Genomic DNA, 24,085 nt, shown 5'->3' with positions numbered 1-24,085 from the left:
CTCCATTGCTGCAGTAACAGCCTCTATTCTTCAGACTTTACACTAGATTTATAGGTATTGATGTTGGATGATCAGCTCATCCCAGATGTATTGGATGGAGCTCCATCGCTCCAGAGAATGCAGTTGCAGTTCCTCTGCTCAATAGCCCAATGCTGGTGGAGGACAACCTTAGGCTCATGTGTGGCTGCTCCAGACTGACCCATTCCTTTGGTACGATTAAACAGTTATTTCAGCAGTGGATCGACCTTAAAGTTAATTGGAAGACATGTCTGGATACTGCAACGAGATGGAAAATACATAAACAGACATTATTCAGTAAATATGGCCAATAAAATGAGTGAGCTTCTTCATATTTTAACAGTGATAGTATTCCAGAGGTCTGAGATTCTGGGTGCTCTGTGGCATGTTTGGAATGATACTCTTAATATTCAGGCCTGACGATGTTTTTGTGACTTTTTTTCCTCTGGAATGCCAAAGAGGGACACAATGACATATTCATCACTCCATTTCCATATTTCAGCCAGGCAATAGTCAAATTCATCTATCTCTCTGGTAACATGCTGATAGCATTAGTGCTTTAAGAATAGATTTATGTGGTGAGTTTTTTTTTCCCAGACATGTTAGCGGATGGCTTGTGGTTAATGTGCATTTTGATTGACACCTCCCATGGAGAAGAATGCTCTCTCGCTCTTATTGTCCCTCTCCCAAGGGACTGAGCTGCAGGCAAGCATGTATGTAGGGTAATGGGGTAATGTCTGTCATGAGAGAGAGAGACAGTGTGTGTGTGCGCGCGCGTGTGTGTGTGTGTGCGCGCATGTGTGTGTGTATGGACCAGGGCGAGAGAAAGAGAGTGAGTGAAAGAGACAGATGCATTTCTGATTGCGGTTTCTCTGCGTGGTGGCATTGTGGCGCTCTGCGTGCTGTTATTGAGCTCTCTCCCTCTATGCTTTTGAATCAGCGTCGTGGTCTCGCCAATCTAGCCTCGGTTTCCTCCAGCAACTGAGAGCATGAGCATCATCTGTCCAGTAGCCACTAGGGATAATCACTCTCATAGGAATGACAAGCTACTGGGTGTGGTCATGCATACGAGGCATGAATTCATTAGTTTGATAGGCACTGTAAGCCTAACTTGACTCCCTCCATATAACTAATGTTGAAACCTCATCAAACAATATATTGGTTATAATTTGTAGATGTGTCAGAATTATTGAACTGAAATGATTCATTAAACCGCACTTTCTCAATGAATTGGCAATGATTAGTTGGCAGTTTACACAGTGATAGTACGTATTTGAAATTATCCCAGTGGTCTTTCTTACAGTAAGAAATAGAGCCCCCATTTGGTTTTCTGTTCCTTTAAACAAAGTCTTTGTAGACTTTTTAGAAATCTTTTTATATCCTAACTCCTTAACAATCCAGGTTTATTTCATACAAAGGCTTATTATTCAGTGACTACAGAGACTTCAGTGCAAACTAACTTCTTGTAAGTCGCTCTGGATAAGAGCATCTGCTAAATGCTGTAAATGTAATAGGGCTGTTCTTCGGTTGTAGACGTGTGTAATAGTACTTTAGGCCTGTCGGCAGACCCACAGCTTGTTAAGGGCTTAAAATAATGATCAAATAACATACTTTTCCCTGTAATTCTGATGAAGTAGGACACTGTTGAGTGTCTGTTGTGAAGCGTGTCTCTGTGTTGAGCTGCTAGCGAGCACTGAGGATTGAGAACCCTCTGCTGTGAAAACAGTTCACCCCTCTACACAGATGGCTGTGCTGAGATAAAACGGACGACAGCAGCTTTCTTTATATCAAACAATCCTGTACAGCTAGCACAATAAACAATCAGCACCTAAAGGCAATTTAAAACACCTTTTTAAATGTTGACTTGTTTGCTCCCCTCTGAAGACTTAAATCTACCTCACTTTCAGGTTAATAAATGATACACATTTTCACATCAACAATCACATAGTTCAGTTGAAGGAGCTCCAAAACAGGTGGAAAATGAATTTTATGGCTAGTATAAAAAAGCTTTAAAGGCCTGCTTGTTCGTCTTTTTCCCGTTAAGTATTTTGGCGTCTTTGTAAGACTCTGCACGTTTTGTTAATTGAGTTAATTCAATTGTTGTTTTTAAAAAACTTGAATGTTCAAAATAATTTTATTTTAAACTACAAATATTTTAGTCTACAGTGTCAGCCCTGTTTCTTTTTATGGCGATATTATAAGTAGTTCTCATGTAGTCTTATGAATGCTGGCTTCTGAAAACAACAGCTGCCCTTTACACTGAGAGAACATTTTAGGACAAATGCACCACAAACAGACAATTTAAGCTACTCTAACAGTGTATGTGCTGAGAAAAGAGCATTTTTCTTCAACTATGAAATTACACATACACAATGATTTCATATTCTTACTACGGCTACAGTGTATTTCTTTAAGTGAGCAATATAAGAATCTACAGCCTATCGTTTCATTTAACTAGTCGTGGGATCTCCAACACTGAAGGCAAGCAAATGCAAGTTGACCCATTTGAATTCTCATATTTGCTAAAGCTCAATAGAAAGACTGTAGTCGTGCACCAAGGAGGCTTTCTTATATGCCCTTATGCCTGTCATGTCTTTTTATTGCCCCAAGCAGGCCAGCTTAGAAAGCAGCACCCAGCCGCTGTTTAGAGAGGCTTGTCTTCCGCCTGTCGGGCGACGTTAGGCTCGACCGCCAGACTATGCTGCGCTTTGGCTGCCCACTCCCTTGGAGGGGGTGACCTTTCCTTTGTTCCTGGTCGACAGGGGTCAAGTGGGGTGGGCTTGGACAGCACCCCCAACCCTGACCTATACAATTCATGGGGGCTTCTGGAATGAGTTTTGTCACTAGGTGTGTGTGCTGTGGTAACCCTCTAGACGCTTTGACCCTGCTCTTGCTAACCAGCTTAAGTATTAGAGAGATGGGTAGGTGGTGGGTGAGGGTGGTGTTTTGAAATGGCACATCTTATTGATTCAAAATGAGAAGATATACAGTGTATCAGAGGCATTTGTCAAGCTTGATTTTCCTTCGAGACAGTATGTGAAATAGTTTTACTATCAGTTCTACAGTGCAGAGATGCTCCTCATTACACAGCGTATCTCGAAAAACCTTCAAACTATGTGAGTTCCACACGTTCTCAGAGGAAAATTGTAAACAATGCTGGTCAGTAGGGCTTAGAGGTCCACACAAGCATGAATATTAAAGAATATTAAGACTCGACCCACCAGGCCCAATTGGTAGTGCTAAATTTGAAACCAACCAGAGATGATTATCACAAATTGCTTTGCTTTGTTGCCAAGTGTTTGAGTTGATTGACAGAAAATGAGCCATTGGTCCATTTTGCTGCTTAATGTGACCAAGAACTGCCTATTATGACAGACGGACATGCAAAATAACCAACTACAGATGTTTGTTTTAGTGTAACACATTGGGTCAGGCAGTTTTCAAACTTGGCTGTAATTAAAACCAAACCCACAGCAAACAAATGTGTGAGAACATCTTGTTTAAAAGTTACTAAATGCCGTTAATGTCAACTTTTCTTTCAATCTAGTGACTATATCTCACTCTCAAAGACAGGCAACCAACCAGGCAACCGCTTTACATTCCTTTGTTTCCCATTGAACAGTTACAACCTGCTGCACAAACGTGCATTCACATATACACAGTATACAGACGTATACTCAATCATATTACATAAGCTAACTACGATAGAAGTTACACTGATTTAAAACTCTTCCATTAGAGATTGGCTTGCATTACTTTTGTCCAAAGTGATTTTGTCACTGTTAAGTGTCTCTTTATCAGCAATGCAGAAGGCTATACCATGATAATAATAACCAAATAATATATGGTGCAGCCCTTCTAGTCAACGACTGACTGCAGGAATAAATAGGTGTACTTGTACTTAAAGACCAGGCAAATGAGAGGTTTTCATGAGCAGCCTATTTTAGGAGTTGTCAAATCTGTGGCATTGAGAAAGAACTGAAAAGGCGCCTCGGATGTTTCCCTTAAATATCCACTGAATTTGGCACATGTAAAAGTGCAGTTTGGTGAAAATGTTTACGATTTTCTCCACATCCCAAATGGAGTTGATCAGCAAAGACATTTTAACTGCTTCTTCAGTTTTGCGCTGGAGCCGTCAGGCTCATGTTGAATTTGCATTGTGCAAACCGCATGGCTAAATCCCTGCATACTTGCCTGAAACTGTGTCGAGTTGTTGAGAAATCTCAAATAGGCCTACTTATGTGGTTTCTGACTCCGTTGGAGCAGGCAGAATTTTATCTGTTCTTACTTCAGACACCAAACATGTCTTGGCTCTTCAGCTATATCTGGGATAAGGCGAAAACTGTGTACATTTGGATTTTCGCCACGCTATTCCTTTAAAATCAGAAGATAAAAAGTAAATCTCGGCTTTATCGCCTGCATGTCTCATCAACTTAGACTCTCACCTGCTGCAGGCCACTTTACCAGGAAAAAAGTGAAATGATGGAAGAGATGAGAGAAAGAGAAAGAGAAAGAGCGAGAAAACTCAACATTACATGCTATCTCCTTTCTGGTATGTGGAGTTGGGTCTGTGCCGGATCGGAGAGAAAAGGCAGCCCAGGCCGAGAACAAATGTTAACCCTCCAAGATTCTTTTTATAACAGCCACGATGGCTCGGAATGAGGGGAGGATGGAGTTTCCTGGAGTCTCCTGAGTTTTTAACGAGGACAAATGATCGCAAGATTAGAAGGAAGAGCACAAGCAGATGAGAGATGTCGATTTCTCGGCGGAATGCTCGCTGAAACCTTCGACCGCTCTCAGCCTGCCAGTGGGAGATAATGAGAGCCGATAACCTGAAATGGGAAGCGTTATGCTTATCTCATCTGCGCTTGTTGACACCCTCATTTAAACTGAGCCATGGCTGTGTTGAAATCGGGTGACAGCGAGGAAAGAAAAAGCAGCAGATGCTCGGATGTGTCTGGAAACCGCGCATTAACTGATGGGGATGGACCGCATTGCGTGCCTAGAGAAAAAAGAAGAGTGTGTTGTGAAAGGCATGAAGCCTTGCATAAGGTGAGGAGATGAGGGGTGAAATGAAGGGTGGAGAGGACAAAGGGCCTTGAGAAAACCAAGACAAAGTGACGTCAGATATTTGTAAATCAACCGGTACTTCTGCTCATATCTGTTTATTTATCATATTATTTATTATTTATATGTGTTTGAAATTTATACAGGTGGGTTTTAAGCAGAACTTTGGGAGAGAGAAGGTTATCTGTAAGAATTGTGAAGATTTATGTGAGCTACTCAGCATACAAATCATCTCTGCTTTATCCCAGCCATTACAAATACCTGAAGCCCTGCAGATTGTTAGCTTTTTGCCTGTTTGGCTTTGACATAGATTCCTAAAAAGGCCACCAAGGTAGTGATTTGGAATACACAGAAGAACCAGATTTGGTTCCTTAAAGATGTTGTTCTCACTAGTGAACATTTTTGCTCAGTTGTAGCTGCCAACACATAAGGGTGTGGACCATCTGAGGGACCCTGAGGTCTAGTTTGAGAGCCCCTGCCATGAAGAACCATTTAATGGATTAATTTAATGCAAACTCTGCCACTGAATGCGATTAAAGTCTTTCCACTTACGGAACACTTCATTAGAAATAACTAACAACACCTACCTTGTACTTCATCGGTGGTCAGGACTCCAAAAGACCACACCTTTTTCACTTTTTAGTGTGTACACTCTTTGGTTTTATTACAGCTTCCATTCCATTCAATAATTCCTTTGATTTCAGTTTTTAAAAAAAATCTGCATGGACATTTCTCCACTCCTCCAAAGTTCAGTCTTAGAAGTTGGTTGCAGTTTCTGCTTCTCATGATCCAAGTTATCCCAAACACATTTGGACTCTGGAGTGGGCAGTCCATTGTTCTGGGAACACCAGCTTGCTTTTTGTTTGCTTTCTTCTGTTCTGTCTGTCTCCTTTTCTCAGTGAGGGCTTCTTGACAGCTACACATCCTTTCAGACCCACAGCGCTGAGTGGTCTTCTCACAGTGGAAGGATGGACAGAAACACCTGTGGATGTTTTCAGATCTGAAGCAGCTTGATCTTCTCCTCTCTTGCAAAGATGAAAGCTTTAAATGCTGTTAATTACCATTTTGGTGGTCTAGGTTTGGCACAAATGTTAGGAGTCCCATTTTCTCTGTAGCTTTGAATATATTTTTAGGGAACCTCCACTTTTTTCCTTTGACTTTCCTCTTTCTTATGCAAGTAGGTTATCTTATCTTATCTCCTCAGAAATATCTCCTAAACAATAGACATTCTGAAATGAAGGGTGGTCTCTGGCTTTGGCACAGCGCTGTATACGGCAGACCTGATAAAATGCTCAGTGAGCATAGACCATTGGTCAGTGAGCATAGACCATTGGTCAGTGAGCATAGAGCATAGTACCTATGTACCATGTACCAAATAAAGTGGTCAGAGAGTCCATTGAAAAGTTATTTAATGCTGTTCTTCAAATCAGTGGCTGAGTTTGCTTAGCACTTTACATCTATTCATTCTTGACCACACTTGATTTATTTAATACATTCGACTGTATGAGGAGAGAAATTAAGCTGTTGTTCTTGGCTGCGTTAAATATGAAAGAGAGCCGGAGTCTAAGGGCAGGAGCTGTAGCTCACTGGCTGAAAATGGTACCATATGAAACTAAATTCAAAGTAAACACACGTCACCGGAGCTTATTATTGGAGCTGATCTTGTGACAACACAGCTTGGCAAGTTCAATAAGTTTCTTTAAGGTGAACAAGGACTCGGGACCACTTTGGGTCAGTGGACCAAATGGAGCTGGAGCTAATCACTGCCATGTTGGAGAGTATTTGTCTCTCTTCAAAGGCAGTTCCTGATCTGGCTCTGGTTTTGAAGACAGTGTCATGTTTTCCTGAGAGCTGAAATTATTCCGTGTAGGACAGGAGGGGTCAGGGTAATGTGTGACCATGGATTTGCTTAAGATAGAGTCTACGTATGTGTGTATGTGTGAACTTTGACCCCCCTCACTCCCTGAGGCAGTGATCCAAAGCAAACAGCGGCTTTTTCTCTCCCTGAGGAGGAACGGGTGCCAATGTGCTTGTTCACACGCTTCTCTCTCTCTTTTTGCTCTTTCTCGCTTTCACTGCTGCACTGCCAGTCTCTTACTGCCTCGTTCTTCTGTCCCTTTCCCTCGTTCCGGCCTCAGTCTCGTGTCCGCTTCATCCCTCGAAATGAAGGCAGTCACTTGCACTTACAGTGAGTACCAGTGGCCAACAGGGGTGCCATTTTTTTAAACGGAGATCGCAAGACAGCACATGACGTGAATCGAATACAGTACAATTTAATTAGATACTAGGAATGGTTTCTGTAGTTCTGCATGACGGAGTCTATGATATTCCTAAAAGTAATAACCATCAACATAAAGACCTGCAGCGCACAGCTCTGTTGTAGCTTCCCGTGAACAAAGCTGAAGTTAGATTCGTATTCGACTGCTGCTTCAGATTTTCCCTTCTTTAACGGTGCAGCACTTACATTCTGGCCCCTGAGGAAAGTTTGAATAAGAAGCTGGTGAATAAGAAGCTAAGCTTGGCCTTGTCTGCCTCGACATGCTGTTTGAAATGGAGAGAACAAACTTTAGCTGGAAAAAGCAAAGTTATCCTGAAAGAACGCTAGACTGACCAGTGCTAATGCTGAACATGCTAACACTTTTATGAAGACATTAAATGTCTGTATTACTTGTATTGATTCAAGCAAGTGTAGCTTCACTGCCTTACATGCATGTTTTAGCGTGTTCAGGAAATGTTGGCGTGTTAATTCTAGGTTATTTGTTCTGTGGCCGTTATTCCCTGGGCTTATTTTGTTACTCTTATCAGATTCAGATTCAGATTCAGATTCCTTTATTGATCCCAGGGGGAAATTGCAGTTGTTACAGTTGCAGCCATTTATGTAAAAATAAACACTTTACTAATAATTTAAGACAATAAGCAGGAATTATAGGAATTTAGTTGAGAGGGCAGCGCTAGGAATCGCCCGGTAGGGGTAAGTGTCAGCAGGATGAGCAGAGAGACATGAGCTAAGCCCTGAAACAGCCCTGACCTGTGCGGTGAACGATACAGTAATATCAGCAAGAGAAAACTGTTTAAATCAAACAACAGAGCGATTCTGAACAGGCAAACCAAAAAACTCCACAGAGGTGTTGATAGCTTGTAATTTGCACCTGTTCGGTTGTAGAAGGTCTTGGATTGTGCAGCTTGCTGGGAACCACGTTAGAAAATTGCCTCTCACATGCATTTCAGGCAGAGGTGGCACTTATATCCTGTAATGCTCAGAGCCATAGCAACACGTGTTTGCCAGCCACGTATGAGTGATGTGATGGCTGGACAGGAGAAATTTGGAAACAACCTTAAAATTTGATCTATTTTTTTAAAAATAAGAAGTTCTTGTTACTTTTTCAAAATGTATCTCTGTTTATTTTTCCCAGTTTTTTCCCCGTGCTGGAGGGCGAAGGCAAACACAAGCTTCCTTTGAGTCATATGAAGCCAGCCACCGCATCTTTTTAAACCGCTGCTAATGCAATGTTATTGGACAGCTGAACACACTTGGAGGAGATCACTAACTGCCAATTCTGTTATGTCAGCTAACAGATGCCTGCACTGGCTAGCATTGTGCTGGGTGATGGAGGGGAGGCAGGACCATCCTACCCATCCAGAGAAAGTAAGACCTATTGTGCTCACTTGGACTCCCAGCCATGGATGGCTGTAGCATCACTGGGAATCGAACTCATGATCTCCTGGTGATAGGGCCAACCCATGAAAAACAACCCCATATCATTATCCCTCCTCTACCAAACTTTACACAGTGCAGTCAGGCAGGTAATATTTTCCTGGCATTTGCTAACACCAACCCATCAGACTGCAAAATAGAGGAACATGATTGGGTGGATTTACGTTTATTCTAACGATATAAAAATGGTAACATGGTTTAAACAGTGTGCTAGACCTTTGCACAGTATCTTATAAACTGATGCTGACATTGACAGATTGCAGTCTCACTTCCATCAAGCTTTTCCGTGTGAACATATATGTTTGCACAAGTGTGTGTGTGTGTGTGTCTTTATTTTCTGACTGACTGAGGGTCCGTCTTCCTCCTGGAGAGATTTCAAGCTGTGATGAGTCTGGCCATCAGGAACAGCGTTGTCACACATACACAGGCCTGCTTGGTTAAGACAGTATCTGGGCGGATACATGTGTTACTGTGATGAGTCACTGAAGACATCAGTGTAAGAAAATGAAAAATGAAGCTCACTTTCATAACTTGCGAGCTGCAGATGTTTCGTGTCTGCTTAACTATTCCCTTTGCTCCACACTTAGTTATCCTCTGCAAGCTTTGATAGACACAGGAGAGAGAAAAAAAGACATTTTATCTGGCTTGTTTGATTAAATTCCACAGCTTTAATCATCCCCTCCTGTCATGCGGGGAAATCAGGCAGAGATAAAGACGATGGTGGTAATCCTCTGTTGAAGATGAAGGCTGCTAAAATCAATGTTTCATATGGGCTGCTGAGTTTGAAGGTGAGAAAACAGATTCACACGGAAGCCAAAGATAGGATGTTCACTCATACTCTCTCTCTCTCTGTCTCTCTCTCTCTCTCTCTCTCTCTGTCTCTCTCTCTGTCTCTCTCTCTGTCTCTCTCTCTCTCTGTCTCTCTCTCTCTCTGTCTCTCTCTCTGTCTCTCTCTCTCTCTCTCTCCCTCTGTCTGTCTCTCTCTCTCTCTCTCTCTCTCTCTCTCTCTCTCTCTCTCTCTGTCACTCTCTCTCTCTCTCTCCCTCTCCCCCGCTCTCTCTCTCTCTCTCTCTCTCTCTCTCTCTCTCTCGCTCTCTCTCTCTCTCTCTCTCTCTCTCTCTCTCTCTCTCTCTCTCTCTCTGTCACTCTCTGTCTGTCACTCAGCTGCTGGAGTGACAGCACTTGGAATCCCAGAGATAAGACTTAATCTTGTGGTGATTATTTAGCCTGGCCAGCTGAAGGTTTTTTTGGAGAGGTTAAGCACAGACCTGTCACTGCAGACTTATGAGGATGGCCCTGATGCCCTGATGTCCTCCAGATGTCCTGGCCTTCCTCAGAGAATCCCCTATCAATCACAAACTTTAAAAACTCACCTAGAGAAGTAGGTGCACCTGTAGCCTCTATTTCTTGGTGGCTGTACTGGACAGACAGTAGAACCACAAACTACGGATGGAAGATGCAGTACATCAGCAAATGATGTTGTAGCAGTGCAGCAAACTTTATTCTTCTTACTGGCTCACAAAATATCAAATTGTCTTGCATCTTTATCAACACCACATATTTTCTTGTTACCATTCAGCAACTCATATTTTCTCTTGCACAATTTGACACTGGCCATGCTGAAAAGTAGTTGAGTGCACGACTGGTCATCAATACAGTCATAAACAAGGTTCGTGTTCTAGACGTCTATGAAAAGCTTTTGTTTATAGCTGCACGTCCTGTATTTTGAGGTGTGAGATGTGCGTAACACTGTTAGAAAACAGCAGTGGTTTAAAAATCCAATTATGAACCTTAAATATGTTTTTCCAATTAAAACGTACTTATTTGTACCTTTTCATAACCTAATGTTTTAAAACAGACCAATAAAGCAAGTCACAGTCAAAATGCCCAATGCCAAGCTTCAGCTAGAGGGGTATAAGGCCCCCCAAACAGTGGGTGGGAGTGGTGGACCTTCATCCAATACCTTTAGAATGAAATGGATTGATCTAGAACGAATCGTCCAGCATCAGTACCTGACCTACTGACCTAACTAATGCCCTTGCAGCAGAATACAATCAAATCCTCACTGCAGTGTTCCAAAGTGTAGTGTAAAGCCTTCCCAGAGGAGTAGAGGCTGTTACTGCAGCAAAGGGGAATAAAATCTACTTCAGATCATTTTATGTATATATAAACTGCATCAGGTGAGCTTCTTATGCGACGCTTTGTGCATTAGACTTGACATTTGAAATGCCTTTCAGAGACATCTTTCCAATCAGAAGTGCGCTCCATTGCGTTTATTAGCTCAGGTAATGACACACTCATGGCACAGGACTTGCTGGAACAGGCTGGATCTCTCCTTGTGTTCAGTTGGCACGCTGAAATGAGAGAGCGGCAGAATTTGAACTATGCTCCCTGGAATGCCCACACAGGTAAAGGGGGGTTTTGTGTTGTCTGCCGTCCCCTCTCTAAAGCTCTCCATGAGTGAGATCTTCTCTTCTGATAGTGCTGTCATGTGCTGGCCATAGCTGCACATAATCTATTGAAGTCTATTCTCTCACAGCTTCTCTCTCAGGCTTTCTCTCAGGCTTCTGGTTATTTTCTCCAAGTAGTGTTTGTCCTGAATTAAGTCCAACATGAAGCATAAAACGGTCAAATGTGTTTCATTCACCAACTTTGTGCAGCGGGACCAAAACCAGGCGCTAGAATTTGAAACTAGGTATTTTAGCACTGTTTTAAGATGCCTAGATCACATCTTTATGGTTTTAGAGGAAACATTCTTGGCTTACACTGCAGCTTTGCCAAGAAAAGTAATAAGCGATGTGTATTTTGAGACTGTTGCTAGATTTTGAGTGCATTCCAAAGCAAAATTACACGAATTATCACTATTGCTCTATAAACCATGAAACGCAAGTAGAGCGCAAATGTAAGTTTAGACTGTAATTATTCTATTTTGACAGTGTTTCATTATGGGTCTGTTTACATATCATGTTGTGATGATGGTGGTAAAGGCAGTTAAGGCTTCTCCCCTCCAGTGGCCTGATTTTCCCTTGACAGGCCTTGAGAAACCATCAGTCAAGGAGGGTGAGTTTAGTGCCAAATTGAAAAATCGGCCTTGGAGGGTTTAGTGAGGTGTTTTCAGCCAGTGGCCAACCACTATTTGACCAATGAGGCTATTGCAGCTAACAAGTACTGGAAGTTAATACCCCACCAGTGAGCACAGAGGATGCAGCCCCCCTAAGTACTCCCAGGTTTCAGGACTATATCTGCTAAAAATAATGAAAAGAAATAGAACTTCGAAATAATTTGATTGTAGTAACGATCCAGGTTGCTTGTTTTCATAATGCAGTGCATTTTCATTACAGCAAGCCAAACTGTCCCTCCGCAGCCGCTGTTTTAGTGGCGTGTCAGTAAAACTGCGCTGTCTTCTTGTCTTCAGGGCTTTTTTGTGCTCCTTCTTTCTGTGCATCTCTCTGTTGCTAAGCTACAATAGCGTTGTAACTGCCGATCGGCGGTGCTAGCTAGCTATCATTTCAATATGTATGGGCTGAGAAGGCAGAGGTGTTACCCACTACACTAACCAACCACATGAAATCATACAATTCAGGAATCCTCAGCAACTGCAACCATGACTGAATGCACTTGATCTGATTGGTCAGCACAGAAAAAAAGCTTGTGATGTGGACTTAGTGACTACTTAGACATTTCTTTTTCTAGAAATGTCCAAAAATATTTAGAATAAAATTTTTTAACTATAGTAATAATGTGCCACGCTGTATTCTGTGGAGTGACAAATCATTTTTCTCTCTCTGTCAGTCTGATGGACGAATCTGGGTCTGGCAAATGCCAGGACAACATGACCTGCCTGACTGCATTGTGCTAACTGTAAAGTTTGGTAGAGGAGGGATAATGCTACGGGCATGTTTTCAGGGGTTGGACCTGGCCCACAGGTTTGCTTTCACACTTCTTGCTGCACTCCAACCACTGCATGGATTTGTTCGATTCCATCAGCAGCACCTGATTTAATTTAATGAAAGATTGATTAGATAAACCAGGTTTTGAGAGGTAATTATAAATACTGTTTATATGCTTATTTGTATTTATTCTACTATATTTGTTTCTACATAAATGCATGCTTACTGCTCATATAAATGTTGATACATATCATGTTCTCAGATGGTCTAAGACTTTTCAGCCTTGTAGCTGCAGAAGCAAACTTCAGACACCCATCCTGTCCTGGCTGATCCACTACATTATTATGATGGAGGGGGATGATAAATTGGATTTTCCTATTAAATTAACTGTTGCTTTAAGGGTCAGAGGCGCCAGGCGCCGAGGCATGCAGGGGTGGACGTGGCTGTGTTGTGTATGCGTGGTGATGGACGTTGTCTCTGTGTGAGCTCAGCTGGCTGGCATGTGGCGTGCCTGCAGGAGAGTGTTAAAGAGAAGAGAAGATCCTCTGCGTTACATTAGCCTGTGTGAATGCGCCTCACTGTCTTCCTCCAACCCTGACGCCCTTGATCAGGTTACGGACGATGTGTGGTTCAGTCTGTATGTGTGAAGCAGTGTTTCTCCACCTGCCCACCTGCCAAACAAGTGTCTCTACGGCTTAGGGAGACGTTAAAGCTCTTTCCTTGCTACTTTCTTACAGCATTGTCCTGCTCCTCAAACAAACTTGCACATAATATCCTGCAGTACCATGACTGGCTGCAGCCACTCATAAAAGGATTTTTATTTTAATTTTAATTTTATTACTTATTTTTATTATTTCATACATTAGGGTAAGAATAAAGAAGTGTTTAAGGGCAACTCCAACAAATTGTCAAAAATTCTACATTATTCAATGTTGGGAAGGTTTGATGCAAAATGGTTCCTTGTAAGAAATGTAGCATCTCTGATTTCTTTACAGTGGTGGTGATTGGAACCAGGGGTTGTAATGTCTACAGAACATTTTATATACTATCCAAAACCACCAGTGAACATGTGCCTTCTGAGTTTTTATATATAATGTTGATGATGGTAAAATAGTGGTCTTTCTATGATGCCTCATAACGCCCTGCATGTACCCCTCCACCAGAAACGGATTTTAAAATATATTGTATGACAAAACCTTCTCAACACTATCAGAAATCTGTCTTAGGCATCAGACAGCATATTCATTGCAGTGATTGCAATATCTTTCTGGAAGGGGCTTTTAAAGGCATTAAACGCAGATGTCTGGTTCCTATCACCATCACTGTGAGCAGTTCTGACTGTGAGTTTCCCTAGAATGGACCATTTCATGCCAATCCACTGGTCCAAATGTCTTTAAGAGTGCAAAAACCTCACATCCAATCTTGTGACTGGTGCTGTATATACACCCTTTTAAGAGACACTCACACTGTCCTCAGGAGCAAATATGCAGGGGACAGCAGCTGCTGTTACATATCAGTGTCTCAGGAAGCCTCAGTCAGCAGCAATAACAATAGCTGGCCAAAATGCCTTATACATTCATGGCAACAATTAGAGTACATATGTGGCATAATGCTAGCCATTTGTCTGACATGGGAACTAATGAATAATTCATCAACGTGCACTGCTATTCAGTGTACACATTACAAATAAAATAACCAGGGATTTGTCAGTGGAGCCAGAGACTGGCATGCAGAGAACATTTGGCACATGAAAACATTCTCAACATGGCCCATTGTAAGTACAGATTTATTTCCGAGAGGGAGAACTGTAGCATTTATGTACGATCGTGTTTGGCTCCATTTCTCCGGAGCGTCTGGATGGGCTCGGACTGGCCTGGCTGGCCTCCAGCTCAACGGTGCGATTGGTCTCTGCTAGGAATCGATGAGATTCCTTCCCAGAATTGAAAACTTGTGTCAACCGGTAGCTCCGTGCTCCTGAGCCCGCGCTCAGGGTTGCCTTATCAGGTTCACATTCTCCTTCCTAGACAAGACGCTGGATGATGTTGGGTTACAGCAACATGAGCCGTAGCATTCCATTCTCTGAAGCTTTCTTTGTACCCCCTCTTCCCCTCCCTCCTCCCCCCACCTTGTTGTGGTAGCAGATAAGTTGCAGTCCAGCTTGGTCATCCACGCAGGCTTCCCTCTGAACCCTCTGAACCGCAGCCTACATTCAGCTGGCATAGCAGGGCCACAGGGAGGTGACCGGCCTGTTTGTTTTTGTACACCGCCCTCACTGAGAAGAGCAGGAGTAACCTGCAGCGTCTAAACCAACAAAACAGTCCTTACAGCAAATCATTCAAAATGAAATATTTATTTATTTATTTGGTTGTTTATGTTTACGTAACATAAAAAGGCAGGTGGTATTTTTACTTTATGTGAAAAAATGAAAAATCAACATTAAAAATGACGTAACGCTACATGAATAATGCATATGGGACGTATTGTTACACATTGACGCTTTGAAAACAGTTTTTTAAAAAGTATATATAAATATATACAAATCATCTAAATGTAAAAATCTATAAGTAATAATATGTTCAAATGTATTATATAGTCTTTGTGTCACCATTTTTGTTTATTGTTTTTCTTTTTATCATTTTTTTGTATATAAATGTGTTTTTTTGTCATAAATTCCAAATACCAGCTTCCCTTTACATTTTGGTTTTGTGAACAGAAATGGTCCAAAATATTAATATGTCCCATGTATTTTACATATATTTAAGTATCTGTTCATGTTGCTGTTGTCAGAGCAAAACCTTGTATCGCCAAACTGCTAACTTTACAGGAGAAGCCAAAAAAACATACTTTTAACATAAGTCATTGGAACCGGACGTCTTTCTAAGTAATTCTGGGACATCTCTGTCGGTCCTTTCATCATGAAATTTACAAACAATGTAAAGAAATTTCAGAACATTTCAGAACATTTTCAAATGACGACAAAAACTGAAAAACGACCAAAATAGAGATACGAGGTTTTGTCCTGACAGCAGTTGTTATACAAACATACATCATGAATAGATACTTACTTATATAAAAAATACATGGGACATATTAATATTACAAATAGCCGCTTACATATCGGGGAAGTCGTGGGCTGGAGGTCAGGGACCTGCCCCTGTGACCGGAAGGTTGCTGGTTCGATCCCCAGCGCCGACAGTCCATGACTGAGGTGTCCTTGAGCAAGACACCTAACCCCCAATTGCTCCCGGGCGCCGTGGATAGGGCTGCCCACCGCTCCGGGCAAGTGTGCTCACTGCCCCCTAGTGTGTATGTGGTGTTTCACTTGCATGGATGGGTTAAATGCGGAGATGGAATTTCCCCGGTTGTGGGATCAAAACAGTATCACTTATCTTATCTTATCTTATCTTATCATATGTAAAACAATATGAGACACAATACAAATATATAAAAATTCAGGATCTATTCTCATTAAATAAAGATGTGATGATGTGATGACCCCAACAAATACGCTGGCCTGGGAAAACTGCCCCACACGCAAAACAGTGAGGGGTCCTGACGATGACGGGCGCGAGAGCCGGCAGGAAGGCGAGGCCCGAACATCGAGCAGCGCCGGACCCCGGGAGGGAGCCGCGAGTGGGTGGGGGACGGACGCAATGCCACAATCACATATGAGCTTCACATGAATGACACATTAACGACTAGCTGTAAAGGCTAGCTGGCTAACTAGATCATCACACAGACCACAGAGCAAAACAGCAAAGAACAGGTTAATCAGATCTACATGGCTAATAACAGTGCTACGCAGAGGCTTATGGGTATTCAGAAGCACTAAGACGACACATACAAAGACCCCCTGGCCAACACAATGTAAATGATAAGGAAGACATTAGTATCACAGAGAGATACTTGCATGCACATGTATAGGACACCCAGCATCTGCTAGGAGCTTCGGGTTTTAGGCTCCATTCTTCTTTTATTGGGGTTTTGGGCTGAAGTTCTGTGCTAAAGCTCTAAAGTGGGAGTTGTGATCAACAGTAAAGCACAACAGGAGCTTAATTAGCACAACAGAATGAAAATCAAATGAAAAAATACTAGTAAAGAGTGAAAGTAAAGACGTTTGAAAGATAAGCCTGCATGCCCATCAGAGTTTCGTTGTGGAAGGTTTTTCGTGTGGAACTTCATGTAATGGGATTTTTGGGATTGTCCTGATGGAGCTGTTGTGTTGTATTGTCTGTTTCCTCAGGTGGTAAACAAGTGTGTGAAATAATTCCATCTTCCACAAAGCCAGATATGATATTTTTACAAGTTTCGCTCTCGTCTTGCCAGATTATTATTGTAAAAATCCCCCCTCTAGAGAAAAACGTCAAGCTGCGCTACTGGTAACAGCGTTTGGAGACATGAAATCCACTCTGTAATAATAGGGTTATGATAATAATAACAGGATTTAGTGGTGTTGCCAGAGAGCTGGACCTGAGGGAGACCCTGAAGCCAGCTCGGTGTAGATTGGAGAATAGTCAGGTATGGACAGATTTAGCTAAGTGGTTTTATTGCTGGAGTCGGGTTACTTGGCTGCAGTGCTGGTGCCACAGCTTCTGTGCTTTGTTTCTGAAATCATTTTTTTCCAAATAGCATAGAGATTAACCCTTAGAGGCCTAGGAATGCTGCTTACTTGCTATTGCTATATACTATAAACATATTGCTCTATACTATAAACATATTGCTATATACTATAAACATATTGCTCTATACTATAAACATATTGCTATATACTATAAACATATTCCTATATACTATAAACATATTGCTATATACTATAAACATATTCCTATATACTATAAACATATTTCTATATACTATAAACATATTTCTCTATACTATAAACATATTGCTATATACTATAAACATATTTCTCTATACTATAAACATATTCCTATATACTATAAACATATTGCTATATACTATAAACATATTCCTATATACTATAAACATATTGCTATATACTATAAACATATTTCTATATACTATAAACATATTGCTATATACTATAAACATATTCCTATATACTATAAACATATTGCTCTATACTATAAACATATTGCTCTATACTATAAACATATTCCTATATACTATAAACATATTCCTATATACTATAAACATATTGCTATATACTATAAACATATTCCTATATACTATAAACATATTGCTATATACTATAAACATATTCCTATATACTATAAACATATTGCTATATACTATAAACATATTCCTATATACTATAAACATATTGCTATATACTATAAAATAATGTCATTACACAGTTACTATTCAATAGTGGTTTGTAATTACATGTTTAATTACATATTGAGCTGCTCTGTGAATATTATTTACATTGAGTTTACATTCTGTATCAACAGGTCAATTTTTCTTTCCAGAAATGGCAAATGTGGCAAAATTATAAGGGACATTTAAGATTTCTGCAAAACAAGACTGTATATATCAGTAAATACCTAACCACTTTAAATATTAATCCCTCTTCTTAAGACTCAGTGATCAATCAGCTTGAAAGAGTGCCATGTTCAACATGCAAGGACTGCAGTCTCATTATCATTATCATACATTTAATATACATTATTCAACATTGTCTTATGAGTTTTGATTGGGGGTATTTAATGCAATGACGCCTGAAAAAAAAGTCCTGAAACTTAATTAAATTCTTCGTTTCTGTCTTTTCTGTCTCGTTAGAGTTGAAGTCCACAGGCACGGCCCATCACTTCGCCTTTCTGCTCAACTCCACTGATTACAGGATCCTGCGCATGGACGAGGATCATGACCGCATGTATGTGGGTAGCAAGGACTACATCCTGTCACTGGACCTGAATGACATCAACAAAGATCCTCTCATAGTAAGGACGTCTGTCCCTCACTCGCTGTGTCTCTCTCGAGTCCCTTAAAATGAAGGCGAATTATTTAGATATTAATCTTAACTTATTAAAGCCACTATAAAACTCCCTTAAGTAACAAAGGGCTCTAATGGGGTTCAGCCGTTCAGATTTTACAACAGGAATATTCAGAACTGCTATGAAGTACTAATTATTCTGTATCTACTACTGTAAATTCAGCAACTATTTTGAATTATTCAGGGTTTCCTATGAATAATTCACTACCTACCATGAATTAGTCAGTAACAGCAGTTCAGCATATTGTATCTACAAATTATTAACTATTAACTACTATCAATTATTTAATATTTACTACAAATTATTCAGTAACTCGTATTAATACATATTTAGTACAAATTATTCAGTATCTCATATTAATGATTACATATTTACTACAAATTATTTAGTATCTCACATTAATTATTACATATTTACTACATATTATTCAGTATCTCATATTAATTATTACATATTTACTACAAATTATTCAGTATCTCATATTAATTATTATATTTTACTACAAATTATTCAGTCTCTCATATTATTACATATTTACTACAAATTATTTAGTATCTTGTATTAATTATTATATTTGCTACGAATTATTCAGTATCTTCTATGAAGTATTACATATTTACAACAAATATTTCAGTATTTTCTATGAATTATTCAGTAACTACAATTTATGGCTCAGATTCTACTACCAGTTATTCTGTATCTACTTTAAATTAGTCAGTAAGTACTATAAAAGTAATAAGCAATGCGTTTATAGGAGTGATTGGGAATTGAAGGGGCCGGATCTATTTGGTTCATCTTGTGGAGATCAAAAGGTTTCTGCTCCCCCTTGTTGCTCTTATTTATTGATCTCCTCTTTTTCAGATCCACTGGCCCGTGGCTCCTCAGAGGAGGACTGAATGTGTTCTGTCTGGGAAGGACATCAACGTAAGTGTCCATGCTACGAAACTCTGACTTAAAATTTCATTTACATTTACATTCATGGCATTTGGCTGACGTTCTTATCCAGAGCGACTTGTGATAGAAGCCCAATGACCTTTCACCCTGCCTTTTTAACATCTCTGGTCTGTTCATTGCTCATAAATACTGCATCATATTTGGATGTGAATTGTTCCTGAGGCAATGCAGCAAAGGCCACGCATAAGCCAAACACAGCCTCTTACCAGACAACGCCAAAGAAACCATCTGGAACCTTCAAAATGCCATAAAACAGAAGCTTGTGAAAAAAGGGACTGTTTCTACTGTTTAATGTCCTCTTCTCTCTTGTTGCATAATTTTTCAATTCCCTTCTTGCATTCATTGATAGAACTTAATCTATCACTGCCAAAAATTAGTAGATTTTTATTTAGTTTGTGTCACAAACTGCCTTTTTGAACAAAAACACACGTATACAAGAATGTCACCATGAGAAGCTCTTACCAAGTCCAGCTGCACTCTGACAAAGCTAGAACTAGTTAAAGACGGTCAAAACCGAGACTGTGAGAGAATCGTTGGCGAGATGTTCAGTGGATTACGATGATCCTGGGAAATATTAGTGCAGTGTTGCAGTGTCTGTTTCTGACCGCAGAGCTGCTCTTGGCTGGATCACAACACTGTCGTGCCATTTACACTCATGCCAGTACTTCACGCACTTCCATATCAGTGTCACTGCTGTGCTGAGAGTGGACCACCACCCAAAACATCTGGTCAGTGGTGGTCCTATGGGGCCATTCCTTTCCATCGAGGAATGGAGTGGTGGGGGGTAAATACAAGCCTATAAGCAATACTGTTCAAAAGTCAGAGACCACCCTTTCAGTCAAGCTGCCATTTCCCAGTCAAAGCCTTATTCATTTTTCAGCATCAGGAACAAATAAGCAAGAAACAAACTGCTGCTCTCGGAACAAAACCTCACCATCCATCCATTTTCCCAGCCGCTTCGCCGTCAGGGTCACGGGGGGGGGGGTGCTGGAGCCTATCCCAGCAGTCATCAGGCGGAAGGCAGGATACACCCTGGACAGGTTGCCAGTCCATCGCAGGGCAGACAGACAGACAGACAGACAGACAGACAGACACTCACACCTAGGGGCAATTTAGCATGTCCAATCAGCCTGACTGCATGTCTTTGGACTGTGGGAGGAAACCGGAGAACCCGGAGGAACCCCACACAGACACGGGGAGAACATGCAAACTCCACACATGACCGGGGAATCGAACCCAGACCCTCCTCGCTGTGAGGAGACAGGACCACCCACCACACCACTTCAAAATGCCTGTTGCCCTTTACATTGTGCATAAAAGATGAATGGATCAAAATAAACGGACCAAAATTACCTGGACAAAAAGTCTGGTTCCCCTGACTTACATTGAAAGTTTGCAAACATCGAACACAAAGAAATGCTTTTTCCTTCTCCTGTAAAGTTGCCGTCTTGGGGATGCAATGTTTTTTTTTACAACAGTGATATATTTAACAGAAAATTACACAGAAGCATTTTTAGCATTTATTGTGTCCACCTTTTGTCTTTATCACAGCTTTCAGTTTTTGGGAGGCTTGCTTTCAGTTTTCACAGAAATCTGCCAGGATATTTTTCCACACCTTAAAAGTTCAGTCTAAGAAGCTGGTTGCATTTTCAGCTTCTCATGATCCAAGTAACAGATTTAGATTTAGCAGTCCATAACGACTTACACCACATCTCAGATGTCCAGGTTCAGCATTCTAAGGATGGGCAGAAACACCTGTGGATGTTTTCAGATCTGAAGCAGCTTGATCTTCTCCTCTCTCTCAGAGATGAAAGCTCCAAGTGCTGTTTATCTGATGGTGGCGGTTTTGGTGTCTAACAGGTCATCCAGGTGGTTGTTAGGAGACCCATATTCTCTGTAGCTTTTAATCAATTATTGAACATCAGTTCTGGTTCCGTTTTCACTTTATGCAAGTCTCATCTAATCACCTTAGAAGTGTCTTATTTAGCCGTTTTAGATGCACGTGAGAGAGATAAGGTGTGTTGACACAGCTGCTTGTGTCTGTTTGACGAGGATCATAGTGTCAGTGAGTCCTTTGGTAACAGCTTTTGTTGGAAGGTCACATTTTTTATTTATCCATAAAGAATGGATAAATTAAATGCAGTCAGATTTGATATTGAACTTAGTATTGGATAACATAAGATTTATGTTAAATACATGTTTTCTGACCCTGATAAATAACTGTTGACTGGAATATGGGAGGTGTTTCTGATGAAATAGGTACAAGGTAGGTACAACTCAATTTATGAATGGTCATTATTGTTTGGAACTAAACAAAATATATGAAACTCTTCTTCTGTCCAATGTGGCATATCAAGTGTTCACAATCCCAGCACTGTGTGGTCTTTTTAGGGCGAGTGTGGAAACTTCATCCGGCTGATTGAGCCATGGAATCGCACTCACCTGTATGTGTGTGGGACAGGTGCCTATAACCCCATCTGCACCTATGTGGACAGGGGTCACAAGTCGCAGGTAAGCTACCCGCTACAGGTGACCTGTTGCAACCTGCAGGTCAGTAGGTCAAAACTTCATTCAGATTAGTCCCAGGACATTAGAATGGAACATGTCCACTCTAGATGAAGATAACAGTTTCTGCCTGGACTCTTTTTGATCATTTTGTTGATCTGGTGGTTTCTTCTAGTTCTTGAATTAGTCCTAAAATAAAGTGAATCCCAATGACAATGTATTGTAGTCTAAGAGTGGTCTTGTTGTGTCTGGCCTATAGCATTTAGCACTGTAACAGTAAAAAGTAAAAAGGTTTCTCTTGGAACTCATTTTTTACCCTTGAAACATTTTTAACAGCAAAACCTCATCCAAAGCTTTTTATATAAACACATTTACATTTTTGCAAAGAAATGGCCTTTTTCATCCAGTTTAAACAATATTTTTATGTCTTTCTCATTATAGCCAAATGCATGTTTTTCATATATTTCTGCACGTTCTAAGCATAACAAGCACAATGCATCATCTGCAACCACAGTCTCAACCAGCATGTAATTAAAAGGCATGACACCATAGTCTGTAGTCTTTTTTTAACCAGCTTTGGAGGCTTAACCCACTAACGGCTTGTTTCGCAGGCTTTGCTCAACCAGCAGAGCCCTCGCGGCGGAGGCCGAACCAGCCGGGCCGCAGACCCCAGCGCCTCACCCGAGCCTTATGCACCCAAGGTGGGACAGGGTTTCCTTATATGGCTCATATAATGGAATTTTCCTTGCAGTGTAGAATTGAAAGTGTAGGATGTGAAGTAAGGGTTGCATAGACTAGTCGGGATGAAACCAATTCCACTGCAAGCTTTGTAAGTTTCTGCTAACTCTTACAGGAAAGGGCTGTTTGATATGTAAATAAACCAATCACAGAACGCTTAGTGTAGCATGCCTGTAACAGAAGCAAACTACCATTAGATAAAGTGAAGTACTGGTCAGCAAACCTACAGCAAATTTATTACTCATGATTTCAAGCAAAATTCAGGAATAACTTCTTAAAACGAGGCAGCATGAACGTTCTCTGGTTCAGCAATTATATCTCACTTTAAAGGGCTCATCTATAGACATGCAACTGCTTATTCCTAGCACTTAGCTTGAAAACAATCACTCAAGACTGATAAAGCCAGTTCACAGAAGCAAGAATACCCAGCACCACTTTAAATGAGACGCGAGATTCTGAGAGCTTCACATCAGACAGTCAGGGTGACCAAGGCCGAAACCGAAACTGAAATACAGCAAAAAAAACTCTTCTGCGATGTAAATTAGACACCTTAAACTATAGCATCTGCCTCCCCAGCCCCCATTAGCAAGCCTTTCACAAACTTAGAGAATCATTTTGTTAATATGCTATTCACTGCCTTTTTGAGTGGCTGGTTGACTAGGAAAGTCGACTGGTAGTTGTGCAACCCATAATATAAAGGTTTCAATGTGCTCCATTAACTTCCCAGACCAAACAATCCAAATATTGAAAGTAAGCTGCAAAAACAGCTTGTTTTGAATCATCATGGTTGTGATGTCACAGCCATGAACACATTTAAAGGTCACTGCCCATCCAGCCTACAGAAGTTCAGCCTGGGCAGTCATGTTGAGGCTAATTGAGATTTAATGCACACATTCTGTAGCAGAGTTATTGGGACTAAAGATGGTGGAAACCGAGTAAACATTGTGCTGTTCCTAAAGAATTCCGAAGGATCCTCACATCTTCCCATGCTGTCTTGTTTTGCTGACGAATGAGGCATAATATGGTGCAGACTGTGGGAACTGAGGTCCTTTACACGTATCAGTCTTAAAGGCACAGTAACAAAAACAACAAGAGATAAAGAGAAGTCAGAAAATGTTACATAAAACCATACAAGCATAGATGGACTTTATTTTTTATTTAATATTAAGAACAATATACAAAATGAACCTTTAAGCACTTCATTTGGGTTTTTGCTGTGTCATAATTCTTAGCAGCCATGT

General features: G+C 40.8%; 1 protein-coding gene across 4 annotated transcripts in view; it reads left to right on the top strand.

The window, feature by feature from the left end:
* The window catches only part of sema3fa (sema domain, immunoglobulin domain (Ig), short basic domain, secreted, (semaphorin) 3Fa), a 149,260-nt gene that overhangs the window by 95,920 nt on the left and 29,255 nt on the right, over positions 1 to 24,085 (top strand). For 3 of the 4 annotated variants that reach the window (XM_037535167.1, XM_037535166.1, XM_017683705.2), the window contains 4 exons: positions 18,433 to 18,593; positions 19,509 to 19,571; positions 21,993 to 22,112; positions 22,718 to 22,807. In XM_037535167.1, coding sequence (XP_037391064.1) covers positions 18,433 to 18,593; positions 19,509 to 19,571; positions 21,993 to 22,112; positions 22,718 to 22,807 — 434 coding nt within the window. The remainder of the gene's footprint in view (positions 1 to 18,432; positions 18,594 to 19,508; positions 19,572 to 21,992; positions 22,113 to 22,717; positions 22,808 to 24,085) is intronic. The other variant, XM_017683706.2, reaches the window with a different exon arrangement.

Source organism: Pygocentrus nattereri, chromosome 26 (genome assembly GCF_015220715.1).
Source record: "Pygocentrus nattereri isolate fPygNat1 chromosome 26, fPygNat1.pri, whole genome shotgun sequence".
Taxonomy (NCBI): Eukaryota; Metazoa; Chordata; class Actinopteri; order Characiformes; family Serrasalmidae; genus Pygocentrus; species Pygocentrus nattereri.
Note: the sequence above shows the minus strand (reverse complement) of the source record. Positions and strands in the feature narration are given on the sequence as shown.